Source organism: Bos indicus x Bos taurus, chromosome 19 (assembly GCF_003369695.1).
Source record: "Bos indicus x Bos taurus breed Angus x Brahman F1 hybrid chromosome 19, Bos_hybrid_MaternalHap_v2.0, whole genome shotgun sequence".
Lineage (NCBI taxonomy): Eukaryota > Metazoa > Chordata > Mammalia > Artiodactyla > Bovidae > Bos > Bos indicus x Bos taurus.
Window position 1 is genome coordinate 25,008,838 of NC_040094.1, and position 12,565 is coordinate 25,021,402.

The following is a 12,565-nucleotide window of genomic DNA, read 5'->3' on the forward strand; positions in this document are numbered from 1 at the left end:
AACCAGCCCCCCCATCTCTGCCCCGTGGACAGTGTGAAGGACATTTTCTTTTACATGCAGAAAAGTCCAAGGTGAATCTTCTAGGATGGCTGAGGATTTCATATTTGATTAATAGCCCCTGCAGGGAAACTCAGAAAGCTGGGCACTCTGAAAAGGGGAGTCTGTGTTTTGACTGAGAAATGCCTTCCCATGAGACCGATTCTTGGTATTGGATTGCCCAAGCTTGGATGGATTTGGGAATGTGCACCCTCGGTCAAGGCAAGGCTGAAGCTGGTCTGCTGTCAGTACAGAGTTCTGGACTCCTTGAATGTAGGGCCCATGGGTATAGTAGCCCTCCTTCCATCCACACAGGAATTCAGGGAAGCTGCCTCTTTGCTTCTCTTGTGTTTGTGGAACTCAGTTTTCTGAAGGTAAAATAGAGGCATTGAATTCTGGCTCCTCCAGTGTTCATGCCTTCACACACTCAGACATGGTCGATTTCTTGAACCTTTCTTTGGTACCAGGCGTTATCTTAGACACCGAGGAAGCACATGGTGAACAGAACACACAGGGACCCTCAATCCCCAAAGGTTTCATTCTGGTGTTAAAGCCTGGACTTAAAGAAGTAGGTATTGTAAATTATAGTGGTGTTGGACGAGGTGTGTGAAGGTTGACATCAGAACACCAGCAAGATGCAAGAAGCTGGAGAAGTCCTCCTACGGATGTTTGTGCTGGAATCCCAGGGATGAGCAGGACCCAAGGCAGAAACAGGTGGGTGGGAAGCGGTGCTGGAGACTGCTCCAGGCAGAAGGAAGGATAACTGAGAACATCCAGTGGTGAGGACTGACAGGAAGGTGATTTTGAGGGGATCTTGTGTGTTTAGGAAGCTGATATATATCATATTTGGTGCTAGCAGAGCAGGCAGTGTCAGATGGTAGTGTTGAATGGACAGGTCACAGGGAGATAGTCAGGATCAAGCAGGCACTGATGGAGGGAACTCAGGGCACCCAGGATGGCGTCTGTTGGCCATCAGTGGAAGAGCATGGGGATGAACAGCTAGTTGGCCGGTAGGATGCTATTCAAGCCCAACTGTCAGCTCTTCCTGGCCTTTCTCCCTTCTAAAGGACAATATACCAGTGGCAGTAGAAGTCACAAGAATGAAGAGCAGATCCAGATTCTGCTAGTGAGCAGAGTATGACCTTGGGGCACCTCACTCAGCATCTCTGAACCTCAGTTTCCTCTTAGCAAAGGATGACAGCAGTGTCTGCCTCCAGTGGCCCTGGAATTTAGGATATTCTTGGGTCAGGGCTTCTGGTCAGTTCAGTTGCTTAGTTGTGTCCAATTCTTTGTGACCCCATGGACTGCAGCACACCAGGCTTCCCTGTGCATCACCAACTCCCAAAGCTTGCTCAAACTCATGTCCATCGAGTCGGCGATGCCATCCAACCATCTCATCCTCTGTCATCCCCTTCTCCTCCCCCCTTCAGTCTTTCCCAGCATTAGGGTCTCTTCCAATGAGTCAGTTCTATGCATCAGGTGCTCAAAGCATTGGGCTTCTGGTAGGATGCACTGATGGAAGTTCTGTTCCTTTAACACTGTCCTCCCCCTGCCCCCCTTCCCTGGTATCCTTCCCTTCCTCTGCAGGGAGGCTCTGGCAGGAACCTGCTCTACTGTTTGACCTTTTTAATTGTAGTATAATTGCTTTACAATGTTATGTTAGTTTCTGCTGTACAATAACATGAATCAGCTATCTTGCTGTTTGACTTTATAGGAGATGCTCTTTTCCTGGGAGTGTCTGGCTCTGAGCTTGTGGAGTTAGACATGCAGCCTGGTGCGCTGCGTCCTGCCTGGTCCAGGTGAGCGGTCGCTCCTTCCTGGTGTGTCAGCCCCTCCTCTTTCTGGCCTCTATAGGCATCACTTACCCTCCTCCCCTCTCCCTGCTTCTGTGTGTTGCTCTTGGGAACACATTGCTGACGGACATGCTAGTTTGTACTTTTTTTTTTTTTTTAACTTTACAATATTGTATTGGTTTGCCATATATCAAAATGAATCCACGACAGGTATACCTGTGTTCCCCATTCTGAACCCTCCTCCCTCCTCCCTGCCCGTACCATCCCTCTGGGTCGTCCCAGTGCACCAGCACCAAGCATCCAGTATCGTGCATAGAACCTGGACTGGCGACTCGTTTCATATATGATATTATACATGTTTCAATGCCATTCTGCCAAATCATCCCACCCTCTCCCTCTCCCACAGAGTCCAAAAGACTGTTCTATACATCAGTGTCTCTTTTGCTGTCTCGTATACAGGGTTATTGTTACCATCTTTATAAATTCCATATATATGCGTTAGTATACTGTATTGGTGTTTTTCTTTCTGGCTTACTTCACTGTGTATAATAGGCTCCAGTTTCATCCACCTCATTAGAACTGATTCAAATGTATTCTTTTTAATGGCTGAGTAATACTCCATTATGTATATGTACTACAGCTTTCTTATCCATTCGTGTGCTGATGGACATCTAGGTTGCTTCCATGTCCTGGCTATTATAAACAGTGCTGCAATGAACATTGGGGTACATGTGTCTCTTTCAATTCTGGTTTCCTCAGTGTGTATGCCCAGCAGTGGGATTGCTGGATTATAAGGCAGTTCTATTTCCAGTTTTTTAAGGACTCTCCACACTGTTCTCCATAGTGGCTGTACTAGTTTGCATTCCCACCAACAGTGTAAGAGGGTTCCCTTTTCTCCACACCCTCTCCAACTCAGCACTGGGTCTGTGTTGTGGAGGAAAAAAGCTCCCCTTGTTCTTTGTGTTACTTGCACTGCCTCCCTGTGGGACGTTGTGGATCTGCATCCCTCTGCTGTGCTTTTACTGATGAAGTTGAATGACTGTGATGTGTTCCAGTTCAAAGCAAAAACTTTAAGAATTGCTGTGCTGGGACTTCCCTGGGGGTTCAGTGGCTAAGAATCCATTTTCACAATTCAGGGGGCCTGGGTCTGATCCCTGCTCGAGGAACTAGATTCTACACGCCATAGCTGAAGATCTTATGCCACAACACAGACCCAGTGCTGCCAAGTAACTACATGTTAAAAAAAAAAAAAAAAAAAGAATCACTGTGCATTTCCATAAGCTCCCTTGCTCTTTCCTCCAAAGATGGGCTGCTTCTTCGGCCTGGATCTCAAATGAAGAAGATACATGAAGCAATGCTAGTCAGAGCCACCCGCAACTTGCAGCTGACTTGTAACGTGTGTGCAAGCTCAGTAGTATCTGACTCTTTTGAGATCCCATGGACTGTAGCCCACCAGGCTCCTCTGTCAGTGGAATTTCCCAGGCAAGAATACTGGAGTGGGTTGCCATTTCCTACTCCAGGAGGTCTTCCCAACCCAGGGATAGAACCTGCGTCTCCTGTGTCTCCTGCATTGGCAGGTGGATTCTTTACCACTGAGCCATGTGGGAAACCCCAACATCCATCATAAGTGAGGAAATAAATCTTTGTTTTTTTAAGCCACTGAGATTTGAGGGAAGTTCCTATCGTGGTATTACCAGGAGAAAAATGATTACCATAGCATTTTTTCTTCTTTCTGGAATGTTGCTGGCTTAGACTTTCCATCTCTACCAGGGTAATTTTTGGTGCATTTCATTCTCCAGAGGAAAATGTGAGTTTACAATGGAGGAATCATTTCATTTAGAATTACACATTTGTTTGCATGGCCTCTTGCTAAATAGTACAGTGACTTTAAATAATTTGCTTTCTCAGTTTTTTATTCCCCTTGTCATTACTTGTTCTCTCTAGTTGTGTTTTTTCTCCCTGCCCTCTCATTTTTTTCTTGAGTAGGTTAGAAAGTGGCTTATCTCTCTTTTAAGTTTTTTTGAAGAAGTTAAAAAGTTTAAGAGCTTTATTGATATGCAATTCAATGAATAATATATAATATATATAATGCAATTCACCCATTCGAATTATACAGTTCAATGACTTTTTATGTTCAATATCCACTGAACAGTGCAGTTATCACCACAACCAATTTTACATTTCATAACCCCTGAAATGAAGCCATACATTCCTTAGCACCCTGCACCAACTCACCCATCCCTCCCAGCCTTCAGTTCAGTTCATTTCAGTTCAGTCGCTCAGTCATGTCCGACTCTTTGCGACCCCATGAATCGCAGCACACCAGGCCTCCCTGTCCATCACCATCTCCTGGAGTTCATTCAAATTCACGTCCATCGAGTCAGTGATGCCATCCAACCATCTCACCCTCCGTCGTCCCCTTTTCCTCCTGCCCCCAATCCCTCCCAACATCAGAGTCTTTTCCAATGAGTCAACTCTTCGCATGAGGTGGCCAAAGTACTGGGAGTTTCAGCTTTAGCATCAGTCCTTCCAAAGAACACCCAAGACTTATCTCCTTTAGAATGGACTGGTTGGATCTCCTTGCAGTCCAAGAGACTCTCAAGAGTCTTCTCCAACACCACAGTTCAAAAGCATCAATTCTTCGGTGTTCAGCTTTCTTCAAGTCCAACTCTCACATCCATACATGACCACTGGAAAAACCAAAGCCTTGTCTAGACGGACCTTTGTTGGCAAAGTAATGTCTCTGCTTTTGAATATGCATTCTAGATTGGTCATAACTTTCCTTTCAAGGAGTAAGTGTCATTTATTTTTATTTATTTATTTTACTAGCACCAACAAGCAACTTTATTTTTTTTTAATTTTATTTTATTTTTAAACTTTACAATATTGTATTAGTTTTGCCAAATATCGAAATGAATCCGCCACTGGTATACATGTATTCCCAATCCTGAACCCTCCTCCCTCCTCCCTCCCCATACCATCCCTCTGGGCTGTCCCAGTGCACCAGCCCAAGCATCCAGTATCATGCATTGAACCTGGACTGGCGACTCGTTTCATACATGATATTATACATGTTTCAATGCCATTCTCCCAAATCTTCCCACCCTCTCCCTCTCCTACAGAGTCCATAAGACTGACAGTGTCTCTTTTGCTGTCTCGTACACAGGGTTATTGTTAACCATCTTTCTAAATTCCATATATATGCATTAGTATACTGTATTGGTGTTTTTCTTTCTGGCTTACTTCACTCTGTATAATAGGCTCCAGTTTCATCCACCTCATTAGAACTGATTCAAATGAATTCTTTATGTATACCTGTGGTGGATTCATTTTGATATTTGGCAAAACGAATACAATTATGTAAAGTTTAAAAATAAAATAAAATTTAAAAAAATAATAAAATAAAATTAAAAAAAAATAAATAAAGGCTGAGTAATACTCCATTGCGTATATGTACCACAGCTTTCTTATCCATTCATCTGCTGATGGACATCTAGGTTGCTTCCATGTCCTGGCTATTATAAACAGTGCTGCGATGAACATTGGGGTACACATGTCTCTTTCCCTTCTGGTTTCTTCAGTGTGTATGCCCAGCAGTGGGATTGCTGGATCATAAGGCAGTTCTATTTCCAGTTTTTTAAGGACTCTCCACACTGTTCTCCATAGTGGCTGTACTAGTTTGCATTCCCACCAACAGTGTAAGAGGGTTCCCTTTTCTCCACACCCTCTCCAGCATTTATTGCTTGTAGACTTTTGGATCGCAGCCATTCTGACTGGCGTGAAATGGTACCTCATTGTGGTTTTGATTTGCATTTCTCTGATAATGAGTGATGTTGAGCATCTTTTCATGTGTTTGTTAGCCATCTGTATGTCTTCTTTGGAGAAATGTCTATTTAGTTCTTTGGCCCATTTTTTTGATTGGGTCATTTATTTTTCTGGAGTTGAGCTGTAGGAGTTGCTTGTATATTTTTGAGATTAGTTGTTTGTCAGTTGCTTCATTTGCTATTATTTTCTCCCATTCTGAAGGCTGCCTTTTCACCTTGCTAATACTTTCCTTTGTTGTGCAGAAGCTTTTAAGTTTAATTAGGTCCCATTTGTTTATTTTTGCATTTATTTCTAATATTCTGGAAGGTGGGTCATAGAGGATCCTGCTGTGATGTATGTCGGAGAGTGTTTTGCCTATGTTCTCCTCTAGGAGTTTTATAGTTTCTGGTCTTACGTTTAGATCTTTAATCCATTTTGAGTTTATTTTTGTGTATGGTGTTAGAAAGTGTTCTAGTTTCATTCTTTTACAAGTGGTTGACCAGATTTCCCAGCACCACTTGTTAAAGAGATTGTCTTTAATCCATTGTATATTCTTGCTTTTCAAGGAGTAAGTGTCTTTTAATTTCATGGCTGCAGTCACCATCTGCAGTGATTCTGGGGCCCCCAAAAATAAGTCTGACACTGTTTCCACTCTTTCCCCATCTATTTCCCATGAAGTGATGGGACCAGATGCCATGATCTTCGTTTTCTGAATGTTGAGCTTTAAGCCAATTTTTTCACTCTCCTCTTTCACTTTCATCAAGAGACTTTTTAGTTCCTCTTCACTTTCTGCCATAAGGGTGGTGTCATCTGCATATCTGAGGTTATTGATATTTCTCCCAGCAATCTTGATTCCAGCTTGTGCTTCTTCCAGCCCAGCGCTTCTCATGATGTACTCTGCATAGAAGTTAAATAAGCAGGGTGACAAATAGCCAATCACTAATTTGCTCTCTGTCTCTACAGATTTGCCTATTAGGATATTTCATGTAAACTGAATCACACAAAACATTGTTCTTTGTATCTGGCTCCTTGCACTTAGTGTAATGTTTTCAAGATCCATGCATGGTGTTAGCATGTATGAGTGCTTCACTTCTTTTTATTGACAAACACTGATTGACTGTATGGATATGCCACATTTTATTAATCCATTCGCAGGCTCATGATCCTTTTCAGTTCAGTTCAGTTCAGTCGCTCAGTCGTGTCTGACTCTTTGCAACCCCATGAATTGCAGCACACCAGGCCTCCCTGTCCATCACCAACTCCCGGACTTCACTCAGACTCACATCCATCGAGTCAGTGATGCCATCAAGCCATCTCATCCTCTGTCGTCCCCTTCTCCTTCTGCCCCCAATCCCTCCTAGCATCAGAGTCTTTTCCAAACACTCACTCTTCTCATGAGGTGGCCAAAGTATTGGAGTTTCAGCTTCAGCATCAGTCCTTCCAGTGAACACCCAGGACTGATCTCCTTTAGAATGGACTGGTTGGATCTCCTTGCAGTCCAAGGGACTCTCAAGAGTCTTCTCCAACACCACAGTTCAAAAGCATCAATTCTTTGGCACTTGGCTTTCTTCACAGTCCAACTCTCACATCCATACATGACCACTGGAAAAACCATAGCCTTGACTAGACGGACCTTTGTTGGCAAAGTAATGTCTCTGCTTTTGAATATGCTATCTAGGTTGGTCATAACTTTCCTTCCAAGGAGTAAGCGTCTTTTAATTTCATGGCTGCAGTCACCATCTGCAGTGATTTTGGAGCCCCCCAAAATAAAGTCTGACACTGTTTCCACTGTTTCCCCATCTATTTCCCATGAAGTGATGGGCCGGATGCCATGATCTTTGTTTTCTGAATGTTGAGCTTTAAGCCAATTTTTTCACTCTCTTCTTTCATTTTCATCAAGAGGCTTTTGAGTTCCTCTTCACTTTCTGCCATAAGGGTGGTGTCATCTGCATTTCTGAGGTTATTGATATTTCTCCCAGCAATCTTGATTCCAGCTTGTGCTTCTTCCAGCCCAGCATTTCTCATGATGTACTCCGCATAGAAGTTAAATGAGCAGGGTGACAATATACAGTCTTGACATATTCCTTTTCCTATTTGGAACCAGTCTGTTGTTCCATGTCCAGTTCTAACTGTTGCTCCCTGACCTGCATATCGGTTTCTCAAGAGGCAGGTCAGGTGGTCTGGTATTCCCATCTCTTGAAGAATTTTCCACAGTTGATTGTGATCCACACAGTCAAAGGCTTTGGCATACTCAATAAAGCAGAAATAGACATTTTTCTGGAACTCTCTTCCTTTTTCCATGATCCAGCAGATGTTGGCAATTTGATGTCTGGTTCCTCTACCTTTTCTAAAACCAGCTTGAACATCTGGAAGTTCACGGTTCACGTATTGCTGAAGCCTGGTTTGTAGAATTATGAGCATTACTTTACTAGCATGCACTCAATATGCCAGCAAATTTGACAATTCATTCCAATCCCAAAGATCCTTTTCAGATTTGGTCTATTATGAATAATGCTGCAATGAACATTTGCGCACACGTTTTTGTGTGGACATATGTTTTCATTTCTCTTGGGTATATACCTGAGAGTGATATTGCTGGGTCATATGAAAATTCTTCGTTTAGCTTTTTGAGAAACTTCCAGACTGTTTTGCAAAGGGAAAGAACTGTTTTACATTCCCATGAACAGTTTTTAAGGACCCCAATTTCTCCATATCTTTGACAACACTTGTTATCCTATTTATTGGTTCTAGTCATCCTAGAGGATGTGATGTGCTATCTTGTGGTTTTGATGTGTATTACCTTGAAGCCCAATGGTATTGAACAGTTTTTGTATGCTTATTGCTCATTTGTATACCTTCTTTGGAGAAATGTCTATTAAGATCCTTTACTCGTTTTAAATTTGGGTTAATTTTCTTTCTATTATTAAAAGAACTGTAATTGTTCTTTTTATATTCTAGATAAAAAAAAATCTCTGGTCAGTGCTCACTTTGGCAGCACATATAGTAAAATTGGGATCATACAGAGAAGATTATCATGACCCCTGTGCGAGGATGACACACAAATTTGTGAAATGTTTCATATTTTTAAAAAGATATCTATCAAGTATGGCAAAATAAATTGAAAATTGGCATAGTATATCTTTGGAAAATGAAATATTATAAACTATTCTATTTATTCACATATTCTTTAATTCCTAGATGATATATTAAGCACCTGCTGTTTATTCATTAATCCAATAAATGTTTATTAAGCCCCCACACAAAAATCTCTGATCAGATATATGATTGGCAAGAATTTTCTCCCATTCTGTGGATTGTCTTCTCACATCTTAATGGTGTACAAATGCTTAAAAAATTGATCTATGTTTACATATGGAAGGAAATATACTAAAGGCAATCAGTCCTGAATATTCATTGGAAGGACTGATGCTGAAACTGAAACTCCAGTATTTTGGCCTCCTGATTCGAAGAACTGACTCGATTGAAAAGACCCTGATGCTGGGAAAGATTGAAGGGGGAGGAGAAGGGGCGACAGAGGATGAGATGGTTGGATGGCATCACCTACTCAATGGACATGGGTTTAGGTAAACTATGGGAATTGCTGATGGACAGGGAGGCCTGGCGTACTGCAACCCATGGGGTTGCAAAGAGTTGGACCCAACTGAGCCACTGAACTGAACTGAACTGATCATATGGAGGAGTCCCATGATTGTCCAGCTGAGCCTACGAAAGGGGAAATAGATTTAATTTTGGAAGTATATTCAAAAGGTCACTTAGTGAACACAGCTAAGATAAAATCTGCAACCTTGTCTTTTTCAACAACAAAGGTGATGTTTTTCCCTCCTTCTGACTGACTGACTCCTTGTCTGACCCTCACTTGCCTTCACACATGGGACAGGAACAGGGTTTTCATGTACTGGACCTCCTCAGGTACTGACATCACTTCCTACTCAAGCAGCTTGGTGTGCGTGCCTAGTCGCTCAATCATGTCTGACTCTTTGTGACCCCATGGACTACAGCTCACCAGGCTTCTCTGTCCATGGGATTCTCCAGGCAAGAATGCTGGAGTGGGTTGTCATGCCCTCCTCCAGGAAATCTTCCTGACCCAGGGATTGAACCCAGGTCTCCTGCATTGCAAGCAGATTCTTTACTGGCTGAGCCTTCTGAACATACAGAATTAAGTTCTAGATCCTTTACTTTCCATTCCAGATATTTCGAATTTGGGTCTTAGTTCCCTTTCCAGCTTTTACCTCAGCCTGGAATCCCACCTCCACCTTATGCTCAAATCTCCAGCTCCCTAGCCCACTGACAAGATCTGCAAGTACATTTATATAGCCTAGAAAGCCTTCCTTTTCTGCCTCAGTCTGCTTTGTAGTAGAGGGGTGTATGTGTGTGTGTGTGTGTGTGTGCATCCAACCAGATTTTGAGATTTTAGACAAAAGGGATTATGATTTCTTCTTTGTTGTTTTAATAACTTGAGTTATCTTTCACATATTTGCTGCTGCTGCTAAGTCGCTTCAGTCGTGTCCGACTCTGTGCGACCCATAGACAGAAGCCCACCAGGCTCCCCCGTCCCTGGGATTCTCCAGGCAAGAACACTGGAGAGGGTTGCCATTTCCTTCTCCAATGCATGAAAGTGAAAAGTGAAAGGGAAGTCGCTTAGTCATGTCTGACTCTTAGTGACGCCATGGACTGCAGCCTACCAGGCTCCTCCGTCCATTGGATTTTCCAGGCAAGAGTACTGGAGTGGGGTGCCATTGCCTTCTCCATTACACATATTTACTAAATAGCTATTTGATTATTAAATTGGTTTCTGGTGGAACAGATAATAGGGCTTTCCTGGTGACTCGAGTAGTAAAGAACTTGCCTGCCAATGCAAGAGATGTGGGTTTGATCCCTGAGTTGGGAAGATCTCCTGGAGGAAGAAATAGCAACCCACTCCAATGACACCTATGGGGTTGCACAGAGTCGGATACGACTGAAGCGACTTAGCAGCAGCAGCAGCAGCAGCAGCAGCAGCAGCAGCTAGTATTCTTGGTGGAAAATTCTATGGACAGAAGAGCCTGGCAGGATACAATCCATAGCGTCACAAAGAGTTGGACACAACCGGGCGACTGAACATGGACACACTAGAATAGATAATAGATTGTGTCTTCAGAATGTTGCCTTTGGACATGACAGACCAGGTCAGATGAAGTCTGGTGTATGAGAGTGATTTGAAGGCAGCTGAATGGGAGATGTGGGGGAACCCTGAATCAAAATTGTATAGAATTTTAAAAGAGGCAGTTGTGTCTATCCCATGAAATTGAAATTTTTCTGAATTTAAGGATTATCGTTGTCTTATTTATCTAGCACTCTACCAGGTCCAGAGTTAGTACCTAATATCTGTGGAATGAATGAATGAAAGGTTCTAGACTTTCCTGTGAATACAGCTGAAGAAGAAACTACAACTAAAGAAAATTGGCACAACAGAATATAGAGAAATAAACCAAGAAATCTAGTTTAATTTCCTTAAACTGTTTCCTACACTTCCTAGAATATTATATCTAGTAGATTTCAGTAAAAATGTTTAGTGTACATAGTATGTGATCAATACAAGTAAATTAAGATCATTCTTGTTTTTCTTCTCTAGAACTAAGAGACTGGCACCCTTAAGGATGGTGTAGAGTGAAATATGCTTAGAGAAGGTTAGTGGGTCTCATCCAAAGTTCCTTTCTCTGACTTCTGGGCTCATGGCAGGAGGGAACCAGAGCAGCGTCTTTGAGTTCCTCCTCTGGGGACTCTCTGAGCAGCCAGAGCAGCAGCACAGGCTCTTCCTGCTCTTCTTGTGGATGTACTTGGTCACGGTGGCTGGGAACCTACTCATCATCCTGGCCATTGGCACTGACACGCGTCTTCACACACCCATGTACTTCTTCCTCGCCAGCCTGTCTTGTGCAGACATCCTTTTCATCTCCACCACTGTCCCCAGGGCCCTGGTGAACATCCAGACCCAGAACAGGTCCATTTCTTATGTAGAATGCCTGACTCAGCTCTACTTTTTCTTGACATTTGGGGACATGGACATATTTATCCTAACTACAATGGCCTATGACCGCTATGTGGCCATCTGCCACCCTCTCCACTACGCCATGGTCATGAGCCGCCGGTGTTGCATCATCCTGGTTACTGCCTGCTGGACCCTTACGAGTCTTGTTGCCATGACGCACACCTTCCTCATATTCCGACTTTCCTTCTGCTCTAAGAAGATCATTCCCGACTTCTTCTGTGATCTGGGACCCCTGATGAAGGTGTCTTGCTCTGACACTCAGGTCAATGAGCGTGTGCTCCTCTTCTTGGGGGGAGCAGTCATTTTAATCCCCTTCGGGCTCATTCTGGTCTCTTATATCCGCATTGTTTCAGCCATCCTCAGGGTCCCCTCTGCCCAAGGAAGGTACAAGGCCTTCTCTACCTGTGGAGCCCACCTTGCTGTTGTTGCCTTGTTCTTTGGGACTGTGATCAGGGCTTATCTGTGGCCCTCATCCTCTTCCTCCAGTTCAATAGAAGAGGATACGGCAGCTGCCGTCATGTACACAGTGGTGACTCCTCTGCTAAACCCCTTCATTTACAGCCTGCGGAACAAGGACATGCAGGGAGCCCTGGGGAGACTTCTCAGGGGCAAAGTCTCCTTCTCCTGTGGTCAGTGACTTTACAGAGAAACTGCAGGTGTCCTTTGTCCCTCAGCGAGGAACATCACAGAAATTTCTACCTCAAGTGTCCCATTTCTAAATCCCACATACATACCTTATTGCCACTTGCTTCCCTTGCCTCTCCACCCTGCGTTTGGTATTACTGAAGAAAATCAAGACTTTTCATCTTTCTTTAATCTGTTAAGAGTTGCTTTTTTTCCACTTATTTTGCTTATAAAATGACTTTTCACAGGAGTGAATGTC

The 12,565-nt window shown here is 43.2% G+C and overlaps 1 protein-coding gene and 1 non-coding gene across 2 annotated transcripts; both read left to right on the forward strand.

Moving 5' to 3' along the window:
• Positions 1–8,612: 8,612 nt before the first annotated feature.
• On the forward strand, positions 8,613–8,719 carry LOC113878728. Its single transcript, XR_003507142.1, has one exon. It is a non-coding gene; the product is annotated as a U6 spliceosomal RNA (small nuclear RNA).
• A 2,640-nt stretch (positions 8,720–11,359) lies between these two features.
• LOC113878510 (olfactory receptor 1P1-like) lies at positions 11,360–12,319 on the forward strand. Its single transcript, XM_027519670.1, has one exon. The coding sequence runs from the start codon at positions 11,366–11,368 to the stop codon at positions 12,317–12,319; it is 954 nt and encodes a 317-aa protein (XP_027375471.1). The 5' UTR covers positions 11,360–11,365.
• Positions 12,320–12,565: the final 246 nt, after the last annotated feature.